Source organism: Glycine max, chromosome 10, assembly GCF_000004515.6.
Source record: "Glycine max cultivar Williams 82 chromosome 10, Glycine_max_v4.0, whole genome shotgun sequence".
Lineage (NCBI taxonomy): Eukaryota > Viridiplantae > Streptophyta > Magnoliopsida > Fabales > Fabaceae > Glycine > Glycine max.
In genome coordinates, this window is record NC_038246.2 from 50,350,907 (window position 1) to 50,365,142 (window position 14,236).

At 30.4% G+C, this 14,236-nt stretch overlaps 2 protein-coding genes across 3 annotated transcripts; one reads left to right on the forward strand and one right to left on the reverse strand.

Annotated features, from left to right (window-relative positions):
• Positions 1–5,243: 5,243 nt before the first annotated feature.
• On the forward strand, positions 5,244–8,741 carry LOC100798282 (transcription factor ABORTED MICROSPORES). 2 transcript variants are annotated; one of them, XM_006589662.4, is made up of 9 exons: positions 5,244–5,403; positions 5,550–5,618; positions 5,978–6,083; positions 6,173–6,355; positions 6,444–6,522; positions 6,714–6,782; positions 6,881–7,801; positions 8,144–8,320; positions 8,482–8,741. In XM_006589662.4, exons 3-9 carry the CDS (start codon positions 5,983–5,985, stop codon positions 8,665–8,667), a joined length of 1,716 nt encoding a protein of 571 aa, XP_006589725.1. In that variant the 5' UTR covers positions 5,244–5,403; positions 5,550–5,618; positions 5,978–5,982; the 3' UTR covers positions 8,668–8,741. The 2 variants fall into 2 exon arrangements, with proteins under 2 accessions (XP_006589725.1, XP_025979976.1); XM_026124191.2 differs by having other exon boundaries at positions 5,244–5,618.
• A 2,637-nt stretch (positions 8,742–11,378) lies between these two features.
• On the reverse strand, positions 11,379–13,150 carry LOC100788784 (mavicyanin). Its single transcript, XM_003536669.5, has 2 exons — positions 12,333–13,150; positions 11,379–12,194 (listed from the first exon to the last, which is right to left on the reverse strand). Exons 1-2 carry the CDS (start codon positions 12,541–12,543, stop codon positions 11,827–11,829), a joined length of 579 nt encoding a protein of 192 aa, XP_003536717.2. The 5' UTR covers positions 12,544–13,150; the 3' UTR covers positions 11,379–11,826.
• Between the last annotated feature and the right edge of the window lie 1,086 nt (positions 13,151–14,236).

The following is a 14,236-nucleotide window of genomic DNA, read 5'->3' on the forward strand; positions in this document are numbered from 1 at the left end:
GGATCTCCATCAAAATTCATAGGCTCTGTATATATAGCGAAACCGTCACTTTCATGTTGGAACTTTGTGTGCCTATTTTTTTTATATAAGTCATCAAACATTAATACCACCCACCCATCGTGGCTTTAGTTAGAATGGATAAGCTTGATTGTTACTTCTAATAATTAACTGAGTCAGTTTTAAAGAAAATTGCAACGAAAAGATTTAATTTGCATGAGGAAGTAGTTTCCATCATTTTCAATCTGCACAAGGTAGTAGCATTTTTTAGATGTACGTTGAAGAGATATTAATTGGTTTATTTATGTTTTAATATTTTTTTTCCTTTCCTTATTTTGTAGCTCCTCAGTCCCTTGACCTTTACAAACTCCATTGTTATATATGAACTCCAACGACTTACAAGATGGAAGACTATTACTGTCTTTTAATCAATATGAAGTTTCTTGATAATTATTCTCTGTATTTGACTCATGCCTATGATCTGCATCCCTCTCATCATCTAATTTCCAACAAGCACTAATTCCCCACTCACATCCTCTTTTCCAATTAGATTGAGTCGTCCCTTAATTCTTATTCCTAACGCAACAAATTAATCTATAGCTAGTCATTATAGATTTATATTGTAGTTGGCCAGTGGCATTTTTTCTCTCTTGGTAATCAATGACAACAGTTCCCTCGCATTTTTTAAAAAATAAAATGTCACCAGTTCCCTCTTTGTTGATTGTCCTGGACAACATAGCCACCAAACCCAATTCCAAATGTATGAACTTCAGCCTTTCTTATATTAATCACTTTGTTCTTTACTATTAGGTTTTTTTTATATATAAATTATGATTATGTTATTGTCTCGCAATAAAACCCATTTTTGCCTCAACATCAATATATTGCCTTTTTTTTTTCTTCAATCGGTAGTAATGTGCAACAAATACTTTTGTCTCAATGTCAGCTTTTGGATTATACGTACTCATGAAACGTAGTAATGCTCTTAAGAGGAAATTAAAAGATTAATAAAAAAAAGAGGGAAACAACAAAGCAAACGTGTTTTAAAAAAGAATTAAATATTCAAAATAAAAATAGTCTTTCAAAAATGAAAACTGAAAATATTTTCAGAAAACTAAACAGTCCTGTTTTGAAGTAGAATTTTAGGTTGAAAAAAATAATGAATATGAATAGAATTTTAAACTAAAGTATTGATTAAATTTCGAATTAAATAAATATTGTTATTTTAATATATATATATATTGATGTTGCCTATTGTGTTGGGAAATATTCATGGTTAGAAGTAAGGTGGTGGGAGTATTGTAAGGATTGTAATGGTTAAGTCAGTTACAAACCTAAAAGAATATAAGTAAGGAAATAAATATTAAAAAGTACAATTTGATATAATTTATATGAGAGTGTCCATTATGATTTGTGAGAGAGTGACTTATTCTTGTTAAGCTATGATTTAGGTAACTTTATAAGGATATTTGTGAGAGACTAAAATTAAACTGTAAAGTTCAGGGACAAATTATTAAGTTATAAATTTTAAAGATTAAATTCATATTAATCTGTACAAAATGATTTAATTGTCGTGTATATGACATTACACCTGTAGGGACACAAATAATAGTTTATTCAAAGAAAAGTAAGAATCTTAGACATAAGATTGTATGACACGTGGGATCATGACATACGGGAACGTGAAAAATCAGATTTAAACAGCAAATCAGCAAGTATGTCACTAGAAACAGGTCATTAATTAATGGGATTCATGTATTTTCTGTTTAGAATTTAATTTCAAATATTGAAATTCAATCAATTAGTCTAATTTTATTTTAATAAATAATTATTAATCCTAAATACATATTTTTTATTTTTTTATAGAAAAATTACTTTATATAAAATTCTTTTATATTCTCATACTCAAAATCATAATAAAAATTAGATTAAGAAAATTGATTTTTAGGCATGCAATAAGTATAGACGACTAGAGGAGGAAGGCGGGTGTTACGTTATAAGAATTATGGTTTGATGATGTGAATGCAATAAAAGTTTCTTCTTTTTTATGTTTTTCACGCGACGACTTTGGTCCTTCACCGGGCGATTGCAACCTTGAAGGACTTTTCCAACCTTTTGGCGCAGAAAAGAGATAGAAGAAGAAGAAAACGTCCCTGGATGGCCTTAGAACCACATTTTATTTGTGGTGCGAGGATGCATGGTCTAAGGAATTCCTTATGGTCAAAAGAAAAAAGATGTACAAAATAGGTTGTTGGGACCATTCGCATTGACATTGTATACGTAAAATGATGGAAGTCTACAGTCAAGTCTTTATTATGTGGCCTAAATCATTTTTATAATTATATACTCACTTTCCTTGAAGTTTAATTGCTTGTACTCAAACTTTTTTTTTCCCATTTGGCACGTTTGCGTAACTTATGCAATTTCTTATTCAATAAAAGTAATGAACTATAGGAATATAAAATGGAAAATGGATTCTCGATCTCCTTCGAATTTATCACTACATGAGATTCTACGTTTTATTTAATGAATTTTATCAAATATAATATACGCTAACATATAATCTTGGTCTCTTATTTTATTCAATTTGCAATTTCAATCTCCCATTTTAAAATAGTGATATTTAGTATTTCTTCAATTTTTAAAAATTAATAATTTTAGTTCAAATTTTAATTTTACATATATTTTATTTATTTTATTTTGATATAATTAAATCTTAGACCTAACATATTTATTTAAGGTATCATAAAAATAATTTAATCAACTAAAATATAAAAATAATATAGACAAAATTGATCATCATACCAAAATTTATTGTGAAATCAAAGATGTACTTGCCTATAATATATTTATAGTTTAAAGTTGAAGTTTAAAAGAATCCTACAATAAAAAAAATAAAATTCACATTGTCATTTTACAGTAGTTTCTCAAAAAATTAATATAGTAATTAATGAGGCAGTGACATTTTTGTTATAGTGATGTATAATATACTTTCTACGTTTGATTATGATGAATCATTCTAGAAATTTTTTTCACCAGTTTAGTTTATTAGCAATTAATTTTAAAATGTGAACGTTTTTCAATCCTTTTTAAATTTCAGACCAGACTTTCTAAATTAATATTTATTTTATATGATGCCGAAAATAACACTTCTGTGTCGGTTCCCATTACAACGTCCATATAGAAAGCAACTTTCTAGACCATGCTTCTTTAAGAGTTTTGTAATCCATTGGGACAAAGCCGAACATACATTGAGTGAAATAACACAGTGGAGTCTATAAATGAGAAAATAAGGGAGCGTATCATAACATGTGATTTAATTTGTAATTAATTTATAATTTATAATATATATACATATATACGTGTGTTGTTTATTTTCATAGAATAAATGGCTACTGGTTGCTTTGATACTAAAGCGTTGTCACTTTAGTCCTTGGATTGAAAAATAAAATAAAAAATCCATAAAAGTGTAACTCAATAATCAAATTAGTCCATTTTTTTAAAAAAAAAGCGATTCAAGTGTTAATATTAACATATATTTAAGGAATTAAAATGAAAATATTCAATAGTTAAGTTTAGAGACTTATTTGAATTATAAGAAAAAGAATTATTTGATATTCTAGAGACTTATTTAACATATTTTTTGGGTTTTTGTTTAATAAAAAAAATTCTACATCAATTGTTATTAGAATCGATGAAAGAATGACCTGTATATTTATTCTTCCCTTAATTGATGTATAAAGTGGACACTTTTAATAATATTTCTTGCTACAATTAATGTAAACACTATTTCTATATCGATTTAAAAATTGGTCTAGAAAGTACGAACTTTTTACATCGTTTGATTTCACATAGAAAGTTGAAAACACAGTGAAAAAACTTGCTTTTACTAGTGGAATAAACAATGAAGTCATAATAACACTTGACCATGTCATTTTTTTATATAGGAGAGAATTTGCACCCAAAAATTTAAAATCTATTATTTTTGTCTTGAAAAATTAAAAACTATACTAATTTAATAAAAATTTAAATATATTTTTAGTCCATTAAATTTGAGTTTTATCTTTGTTTTAGTTTTCCAAAATTAAAAGTTATATTTTTTTAGTTTTTTTAAATCTACAAAATATATTTTAGTCCCTCTTGTGATAATTTTTTTTTCATAAATTGTGCATTCAAACGGTAAAAAAAAATCAAGAAAGACCAAAAAAATAATTCATGAATTCAAGGAAATAAAAAACACATTTTTTTTAATTTGAAAGACTAAAAAATGACTAAAACATATTTAAGCCTATTTGATAAAACTTAATACCATTAAAAATTTTAAAAAATTATTATTTTCGTCAATTTTTATAAGACTCTTTTAATTGATTCACATTCTTAAAAAATTAGTTAATTTAATTAATATAATATTTAAATTTGTGAATGATTTATAATGTTATTCCAAAATTATCTTTAGTTTTTTTAATTAATCAACTTTCTCTTCCCACTTAATTTTAAAAAAATCAAAATAAATACTATCAAGATCTATACATGAAATAAATAATTCTCTATTTTTTTTTTTATCTCCTCTTTGGTTCTCATCACATTATTTATTACATTTATTAATTTTTCTCTCTATTTTTTTTTCCGTCCCTCTCTTCTTTCATCATACACCTAAAACTGGGATTTTCATTTAACATTTTCGTTAAATTATGTACCAAAATGATAGTGAACAGAACGATTCTCCTAAGCAAAGGGGGTTACAAACTGCCTCGTCCCCAAAGCTAGTTGAAGGGGAGAAGATTGTCCAAATCAGATCATATAAGAAGTACAAAGCGTTATGCATGTCTCAATTAAAGTTATTTACATGCATCATGCATATATAATTAAGTGCATAAATATTCCTTATTTTAATTTGTAGCCTTTGTATATATACATCATGTAATATGTAGTTTCCTTTTCTGGTTAATATTGAGTTACACATTAGTGGAGTAGTTGAGGTTTGAGAGAATATACTATCCAAAACGAATGAAAAACTTTAGCAAGGTAGTTAAGGTTTTGTACGCCATCTTGGATCATGCAATATGCTCCTGCCATCATCACCAACTCATCTATATCTTTCAATTCACCTTTCTTTCCTCATTTCTCGTTTCTCTTTTTTAACAGACCACAAGGCAAAAGAATTATTTCATTGCAAAAATCCCTCCCTCTCTCTCATTCACCCTCTGCAGTTCACCTACCATAGTAACAGCCACATTATACGCTCCAATATTTTTATATATATAAAGATATTGCTATGATTATATTATGATATATAAAGAAGGAAGGAACCGGGTGTGTGCTTTCGATATTGTTTGCATCTTCCTTTCTTCCTAGGCACTGATACAAGGAACTTTGAGTTTGCTGAGATGGGACTTTCGGCATAAGGTGGATATGATTCAAACTTTTGGGTTATGATGGTGCAGTTAACTGTTGCTATCAACTAAGTTTTTTTATGGATATCAGTTTTTGTTTCTTCTGCTACTTCTGGTCTGTTTGTTCTTCAATTTTGCTCTTGCTTTTCTTGCTTTTAGTCAAAGGAAGTAACCATTGCCACTTTGCTTTTGCGAGCTCAAAGAGGAAGTTCCACTATCATCATCCAGGTCTATATATCTCATTAGTTTTCTATTTATGGGGGTATTTTCGTGGATGCATGTGGGTGCTTCAAAAGTGCACGGGATATGTGTATATATATAAGCATATCAAGTACGATATAATATATAGCGTCACAAGAACAAATCTTTACCATATTCTATGACTGACAAATTCTTACTAGCTAGATATGCATTATCATTCAGTACATTACATTATACACACACAAAAAAAAATATGAGACATAAGATCAGAAATATCAGTATTTGATATCTGACAAACTCTTGATTGGTTTAGTACCTGGTTTTGTGTCGGCTAGCTAGCGATTCTCAGCATCAATATTTGGCATTTTACCAATTATTAATTTCAGGTGAGATGAACATCAGCATGCAACACTTAGTAGAGAGACTAAGACCCCTCGTGGGTTTGAACGGATGGGACTATTGCATCTACTGGAAATTGAGTGAAGACCAAAGGTTATGCATAATTAACTAATAATCATTATTCATGTTTTTCTCTGTCTCTCCTTAATTGTGTTAAAATGTGATGGTTGCACTTGCTCTAGGTTTCTTGAGTGGTTGGGATGCTGTTGTGCTGGCACTGAAAGCAATCAAAATGCTGGGGAAGAACATCTTTTCCCTGTCTCTTCTGTGGCTTCATGCAGAGATATCACTTATCCACACCCCAGAACAAAGCCCTGTGATCTTCTTTCACAGCTTTCCACTTGCATACCCATAGATAATTCTGGGTATGTATATATATATATATATATTATAATATTTCCCTTCCCTTTATCTACAATTGAAATATTAATTTATGCCACAATTAATTAACAGGATTCATGCACAGACCCTATTAACAAACCAACCCAACTGGGTGAACTATTCCAATGGCATGGATCCTAACATTTTGGAAGTAAGTCAATTTTCTCCACGTTAATATCCTTTATTTTTTCACTTCATCTATGAGGTGCAAAACGAATTTAACCTTTTTCATCTATTCCATATATATATATATATATATATATATATATATATATATATATATATATATATATATATATATATATATATATATATATTAATGAGTACTGATTTATTTTGCAGGAAACAATTGGGACCCAGGTTTTGATTTCGGTGCCGGGTGGACTAGTTGAGCTGTTTGTAACTAAACAAGTAATGTCATGACATATATTAATATATATGTTCTTGTAGCTAGGGAGCATTTATAATACATTAAACTTACTTTCTCTCTTTTTATATATTTGTCGCAGGTGTCTGAAGATCATCAACTAATAGATTTTGTGACAAACCAGTGCATTGAAGCCGTGAACCACTCAATGAGCTTCAACATTGACGTGAGCAACATGCAATCAAACCCACTTATACAAGATGAAAACGAAGGGAACAACAACAGGAACAATAATCACTTATTCCATCCATCAGAACATGTCATCACTGATATGGACCACCGCAATATTGGTCTGTGTAATTCTCAACTGAACTTCATGCAGCAGTTCAACTACAACCAGCACAACAGAATGAAGAGCGATGCTGCTTTCTCTGAAGAATACCAAGCTGGTAATTCCTTCCTTCACGACGAGCAAACCAACCCAGAAGATGATCAGGAGCCTGGGCATGAGCATGACACGTATCAGAAAAGCCTCATGACAACAGATTCACAATACGTGGAGGCAAAAGATCAGAAGCAAGAGGAAGACAAGGACTTGATGAAAAACGTTGTTGGCAGATCAGATTCAATGTCAGATTGCAGTGACCAGAACGAAGAAGAGGAATTAGATGGAAAGTATAGGAGGAGGAATGGAAAAGGGAACCAATCCAAGAACCTTGTGGCTGAAAGAAAGAGAAGGAAGAAACTCAATGATAGGCTATATAACCTTCGTTCTTTGGTTCCTAGGATCTCTAAGCTGGATAGGGCATCCATTCTTGGAGATGCCATTGAGTATGTGAAGGATTTGCAGAAGCAAGTGAAGGAGCTCCAAGATGAGCTTGAGGAGAATGCAGACACTGAAAGCAACTGCATGAATATTGGTGTAGGTGCTGAACTTGGGCCAAATGCTGAACATGATAAGGCCCAAACTGGGTTGCATGTGGGAACATCAGGGAATGGATATGTCTCCAAACAAAAGCAGGAAGGTGCTACTGTCATTGATAAGCAGACCCAGCAGATGGAGGTACCTCTGTCTCTCTCTCTCTATATGTATCCTATCTTAAATTATTGTATGGTCTAAGACCATCAAATGTCCATAATTATGATTAATCTTCAGTGACACGTAGCCGAGTTTATTAATTTACAAAAAAAAATCAATAATAAATAAAACTAGGGTAAATGTCACGAAGAGATTAGTCATGGCCATAATTCCATAAACATTGATAGTTTTGGACAATACAATAATTTTTGCTTACCTTTTGTTTTAGTTTAGACATGCATGAGTGGTGCTGTATTGTTTGTGCACAAATATATTGTGGTTTTGTGACTTGAATTTTTAAGTGCAAATTTGCTTATTGAAATGCAGCCGCAAGTGGAAGTGGCTCTGATAGATGAGAATGAGTATTTTGTGAAGGTTTTCTGTGAGCACAGGCCTGGTGGGTTTGTGAAATTGATGGAAGCGTTGAACACTATTGGCATGGATGTAGTGCATGCCACGGTAACCAGCCACACGGGACTCGTCTCAAATGTTTTTAAAGTGGAAGTAAGATATGATATATAGCATCTTCTAACTCTACAATTAAGTCTATATATTTTGCACTAGTGATATCGACATGTCAATTCATACACATACATTGAATTAATTGGTTGATGACAATGGTTATTATTCACTTTTTCTTTTACTTTTTTGCGGGTGCTGAACAGAAAAAGGATAATGAAACGGTTGAGGCTGAAGATGTAAGAGACTCACTGCTAGAGCTTACGCGGAACCGTTATAGAGGGTGGACTCATGAGATGACAGCAACGCCGGAAAATGGGGTGGGAAGGGATCAACATCAACTTCACAACCACCAGCAGATAGGTGCCTACCCGCACCAGTTTCATAGTTAACCTTTGATCGACCATCATGTGTTCTCTCATTATAAACTTTGTTATATTAAACATTTTTAATAATAATTTAGCATGCGTGATTAATATAGAGCTTTCATTACTGGAATAATTTTATTTTACAATCATACAAATGTATGGCAAAACGTTGACAACCCTTAAAAAAACAATTTTTTAAATCATATATATATATATATTTGAGAGTTAAAAGTTGTATGTAGAAATTAAAGGTATTGACCTGCTATGATATTTAATTTGTTGAAAATAGTAAATTTTTAAATTAATATTGTGCAAAATTAAGAAAACTGTAAATATTTATTTTATTTAAGTGATAAAAAATAAAATATTTTTTGAGTTTGAATAGTTATTATTATTATTATTATTATTATTAGCATGAGTACTTTTGAACCACTAAGATCGGTCTAGTGGTGAGAAATTTGGAAGTAATATGCATAATGTTCTAAATTCAAACGTCAAGACAATCATTGTAAAAAAAAAAAAAAGTGACATACTTTTGACTTGTAAATGATTTTGATAGCTAGGTAATTCCAATGTTTTTGAGATGAGATCGTGAGTACGATAGTATTTGTTTTTAACTCTTGTTGTCGCGTGGCATGGGATGAAGACAGGGTGTTTCATTTTTGAAGCATATTTATAGGAAGGTAAATGCGCGTACGGATGCTTTGGCCAATATGGCTAGTAGGTTGAGTTTGTGATGTTTGAGCAACAACAGTTAGTATATTAGAATAGAACACATATACATATATACTGAGAAGAGGGATGAAAGCATGTGCATGCAACTAGTAGTTAAAATAACTAATGTATCTAGTAGTCAATATATATGTCGGATAGAACAAAATATCATAAGTTTATTATAGAGTCTCACGTGACATGTTCCTGAGTTTTATTAATTATCTTTATTAAATTACATTATTTAGTTATATATGTCACCTAACATTAACACATCATAATGGTAAATGCTGTAATAATTTTTTCTTGAGAGAAATTGTGTAGGTTGTATAATGACTTGATAGGAGGTTAAACATGACTATAATTAGAGGGGACAAGCGGGCTGTTGGCATGGTAATGCCTGAAACAATATTAAAGAGATCTTAACTTGTGTGATTAAATTCATAGTTATGTGTTACATCTTGATCGCATAATGTCATACATGCTGTGTGGTTGTTGACATGTCCTGAATCACTTATAAAAATCTCATACCACTTGTTATAATGAAGGTGAAAAGGGTGACATTTTGACATAACCAAACTGAGATAGAGATAAAATTTAATTTTATAACGGTAAACAAATAGACTTCTAAAAAAGAGAAACATAACCAAGATGAGAGGAAATTTTTACTGAAGACATTCCCGCTAGGTTTACGAGTGATTTTATTGTGCATACATCTATACCAAGGCCTAACCCACCAAAGGTTTAAGTAAATTTTAAAAAAAATCATTATTATTTAAATCGATTATTATTATTATACTTTATTCTTTTAAAATGAGGAGTGTTTACAGAATAATTTTGATCAGTTTTGAATTCATTGATCCATTGTAACTATTAAAATAACATGAGATTTGGTTGGATCTAAATTATTTTCTTTAAAAAGATTGAGTTGATCTTATTCAATAAGTTATACTCAACATCAATTTTGGTCTATTATGCATTTCACAAGGGGCATGTTCTTCATTTTGGTCACAACTTTCAATTTACAAACTAACAACAAAAAATTAGTCTTACAAACGTAATTTTCAATTTTATTTCATGGAAGAGGTGTGCGTTTATCGTGTTATTTTTGGTTAATGTGTTCACTAATGTGTATGCATTTGATTTCGTTTTCTTCCCCTGTTATCAAATATTACTTTCCATAATCTGGCTTCTATGTATTAATTTCTAGAACTATGTGCTTTTATTTAAAACATAATTCCAGATATTACTAAAAAGAGTTTTAAAATAATACTTTACAAAACTGGGATATGCTGGTATAGAAAATAATTTTTAATACTTTTTATTTTTCTTTTGTCTCTATAGTTTTATTTCTTTTTTAATTTCACTAGGTCAATGAAGAATGGATATAAAAAGTTTTAAAAGAATAATAAAGTTTAGGGTGTGAAGGATGATACAGCTCATCACAGAAAGAACAAGAACAAAGAACGTTGTAACTAGCAAAATTGGGGTCTAAATAACAACTAAATAAAAATATCTATTCTTTTCATTAAAAAATTATATTTTTTATAAGGAATGAAATTTCATCATCTAATCCAATCCATATACCCACATACATCATTACACCATAATTATTCATCATAGTCATCCTTAGGAACCATGTCCTAATATTAATGCTTAGGAATAACTCATTGGCTAATATGTGATTGATGTGATCTCTTCATGGAGTGTAAGACCAGGAGTGCGTAGAATTTGTTAAGTATAATGGTTAATCAAATATAATATTAATATTGAGTATGAGTAGCATGATGAGAAGAATTATGAAAAAATAAAAATAATACAAAAGCTATTGTTTAATTTTCTAATTTTTATTAGTCAAATATAATATATTATTTTAATTCTTTAGATTTTATAACTCTTAATTTTTTTATTTTGTTAGCAAGATTTTTTTTTATATTTTTCAACCATTAATTAATTTTTATTATAAATTTGGACATAACACTATGATAAAAGACATTTTGTAACATTTAAGTTTTATTACTGGTATCAACAAGTTGAATGAGCTTGAGTACATGGAAAATGAAAAGAGAAAAAATATAAAAGATAAGAGTAACATGTTACCATGTCATTTCTCTTTAAAGGTTTCCTACAAGAGATAGGGATTGTGTATTGAAAAATTTCTTGTAAACATAACAACATGGATACATCACATGTAATGTTGGACAAACTCAGGTTATGATAGCTGGCCATAGGGTGGGTATATATGCTTTTTGTTCACACAAAAAGTCCCTTAACCATCATAAATTGCTTGCTTGACCTTCACACCAAACACATGGATGACCCAGGTAGGAGTCTAATTTTCATTTTTATATATGCCATTCTAGAAGAAGACCCCTCTTTTGTACTTAATTAATGAATTGTAAAATTGTACATATGAAAGCAATATGCAGAAATAAATAATCAAATCCACGTACCTAAGTACCTGACCATTAATCAAAAGTAATAGTTCAACAATAATAATAATCCTAAAGGAATAAAATTCTCAATCACTCTCCATCTTTCAGACACATAATAACAGGTACAAGAATTATGCGAGGGAGTTGGTTCAATTGGTGGGTTAAATGCAACATCCGTGGAATTAGTAACACTGTTGCCATCTTTTACTTCAATTCCAAACCTCATGCCTCCAAGGCAGTGCCCTGCTATGTTGCAAATGAACCAATGTCTCTTCACCTCACTGAGTGCCACTTGATCTTCTCCACTCTCATACTTGGCCAACACTCCACTACTTGCATCACACGATCGGAATGTGTCTTCTGTCACTTCATAAACATTATGTTGCCCTTTCACGTACTTGAAAACTAAACCAAAACAGCACCCCAAATAAATAAAGACTCTATTCAAAGATAAGAAAATTATATATAGCAATGTCTTGTATTGATGAAAACAAAAAAGTCAAGAATCAAACACAATGATCAAGTAAAGAATGAAGGAATTACCAAGAACATCCCCTTGGCTAAAATTGTATCTCTCTGCCCATGAAGCATAATTTGTTTGGCTACTCCATTCTTCTTGGTCACCAACAGTGTAAACACTAGCCATGACATGGTTCAAGAGAAAGCTAGAAAGCAGAGTAAGAATCGCCATCAAGAAGGTACAATTTTTGAGAAAACGTGTTTCACCCATATCCTTGAAAATATAAGATAGCATGAAGCAGTGACTGAAATGAGGGTGGATAGCCACTTGCCACAAAGTTGCTTGTGTTTGAAGAAGCAGTTCAAATGTGGGGGTCTAAATGATCTTGTAATTTTATCAGCATTGGGAAGTTTGTTATGAATTTGGTGTTCAAACAAAATAGGAGCTGGCATAATAAACTGTGCTAATTAAATAGAAAACGGCCTAATGGACCCAAAACAGACTTGCATAGCTGGCCGAATGATTGTTAACTTCACACCCAAGATACGTTATCGTTGTGTTTTATGTTTGGCCACACACACTTAAGTAACTATTGCTACGCAAATGCTATAGTTTTCATATGAAACTTCAACAAGGGTTCATAATTATTATTATTATACTTCGTCCATTATTTATTTTATATCTAACTCTCAGCCGGCCATTCATCATGGTCATAGACTATATCAAACAATGTTTGGTCTTTTCCCCCTCTTGTTGACTCTAATAACTTAATAGCAACGGGACACATTGTATTGAATAAGAACATCTATATGTTATTTTACAATTGTCAAGGAACAACTCTTAATGGAAGGATTGTTATTCTAAGGGATTTTAATTTATTGTTTTATGGACGGCTCATTTGTCAAATTATTTGGGCTTCGGCCATGGGCCACCGAAATTTCCTGTTGGACTAGTTTTAGTATAATAGTGAGGTTGTTGATTCCCGCACTCCCCAAGTTACATCCTATACCCTTTCTAGAATTATTTTTTTTATTTCTAACCTTTCAAATTGATTATTTCAAAAGTAAAAAGAGAGAGTTCAGAAATATAATTTTACATTTCAAATTAGTCATTCTGAAAGACAAAAAGGTAGTGCAGGAAACAACCGAGAAATGCAGGAAGCAATAGCCTTATCATGATGTTGTGGTCCCAGAATTGTGCCTCAAATTGTGTTGCACGAAGGATTCTTGAATATCATAGCTGACTCATTGTAGGACCAAACTGATTCCAGACGCAAAACTAGTAAGAACGAGTGTCAACCTCAATTTGTTTTTCTCCTATTTAATTTTAGGTTAAATTACTCATTTGGTCCCTGTAGTTTCATGATTCTTACTTTTTTAGTGTCTATAGTTTGAAAGTGGTCTTTTTAGTCCCTATAATTTCCATTTTAATTCTTTTTTCGTTCCTCTAGTTTTAAAAGTGGTCTTTTTAGTCCTTATAGTTTCATGATTTTTACTTTTTTCGTTCCTATAGTTTTCAAATTACAAGAACTAAAAGAGAATTAAAATGTTACTCTATGTTATCCGGACGTTAAGTAATGTTGTTAGACGTCTACTTTGCTTAGTAAATTAATCATGATTAATTTACTACCGATTTAACACTGAACTTAGAGGATCACAACAAATGAGTGTTCCAATCTTTGCAAAAGAAAAATTTATTTGATAATTAAATTATAAAATTTAATTTAATCAAATAAATATTTTAGTGAAATATTATTATATTTTTTGCTAGCACCTATAATTAATATAAAAATGAGAGTATTATTTTACAAATGTGAAAGTTATCCATAAAATAAGAATAATATTTTATTACTACTTATAAGAATATGATTAATTATTGTAATTGTAATTAATCATGTATAAATTATCTTTGTCTTATATAAAAAATATAAGATAATTCTTATTTTTATAAAGATAAAGAGATATACAATTATTTTAAATTTTTCTTT

Excerpts from the sequence above, each read along its gene's own strand:
- LOC100798282 (XM_026124191.2), top strand. The coding sequence starts at position 5,471 with ATGGATATCAGTTTTTGTTTCTTCTGCTACTTCTGGTCTGTTTGTTCT. Across the intron at positions 6,783-6,880 it reads AGCTGTTTGTAACTAAACAA|GTGTCTGAAGATCATCAACT; the intron begins GTAATGTCATGA and ends TATTTGTCGCAG. Across the intron at positions 8,321-8,481 it reads CAAATGTTTTTAAAGTGGAA|AAAAAGGATAATGAAACGGT; the intron begins GTAAGATATGAT and ends GGTGCTGAACAG.
- LOC100788784 (XM_003536669.5), bottom strand. The coding sequence starts at position 12,543 with ATGCTATCTTATATTTTCAAGGATATGGGTGAAACACGTTTTCTCAAA. Across the intron at positions 12,195-12,332 it reads TAGCCAAGGGGATGTTCTTG|TTTTCAAGTACGTGAAAGGG; the intron begins GTAATTCCTTCA and ends GTTTTGGTTTAG.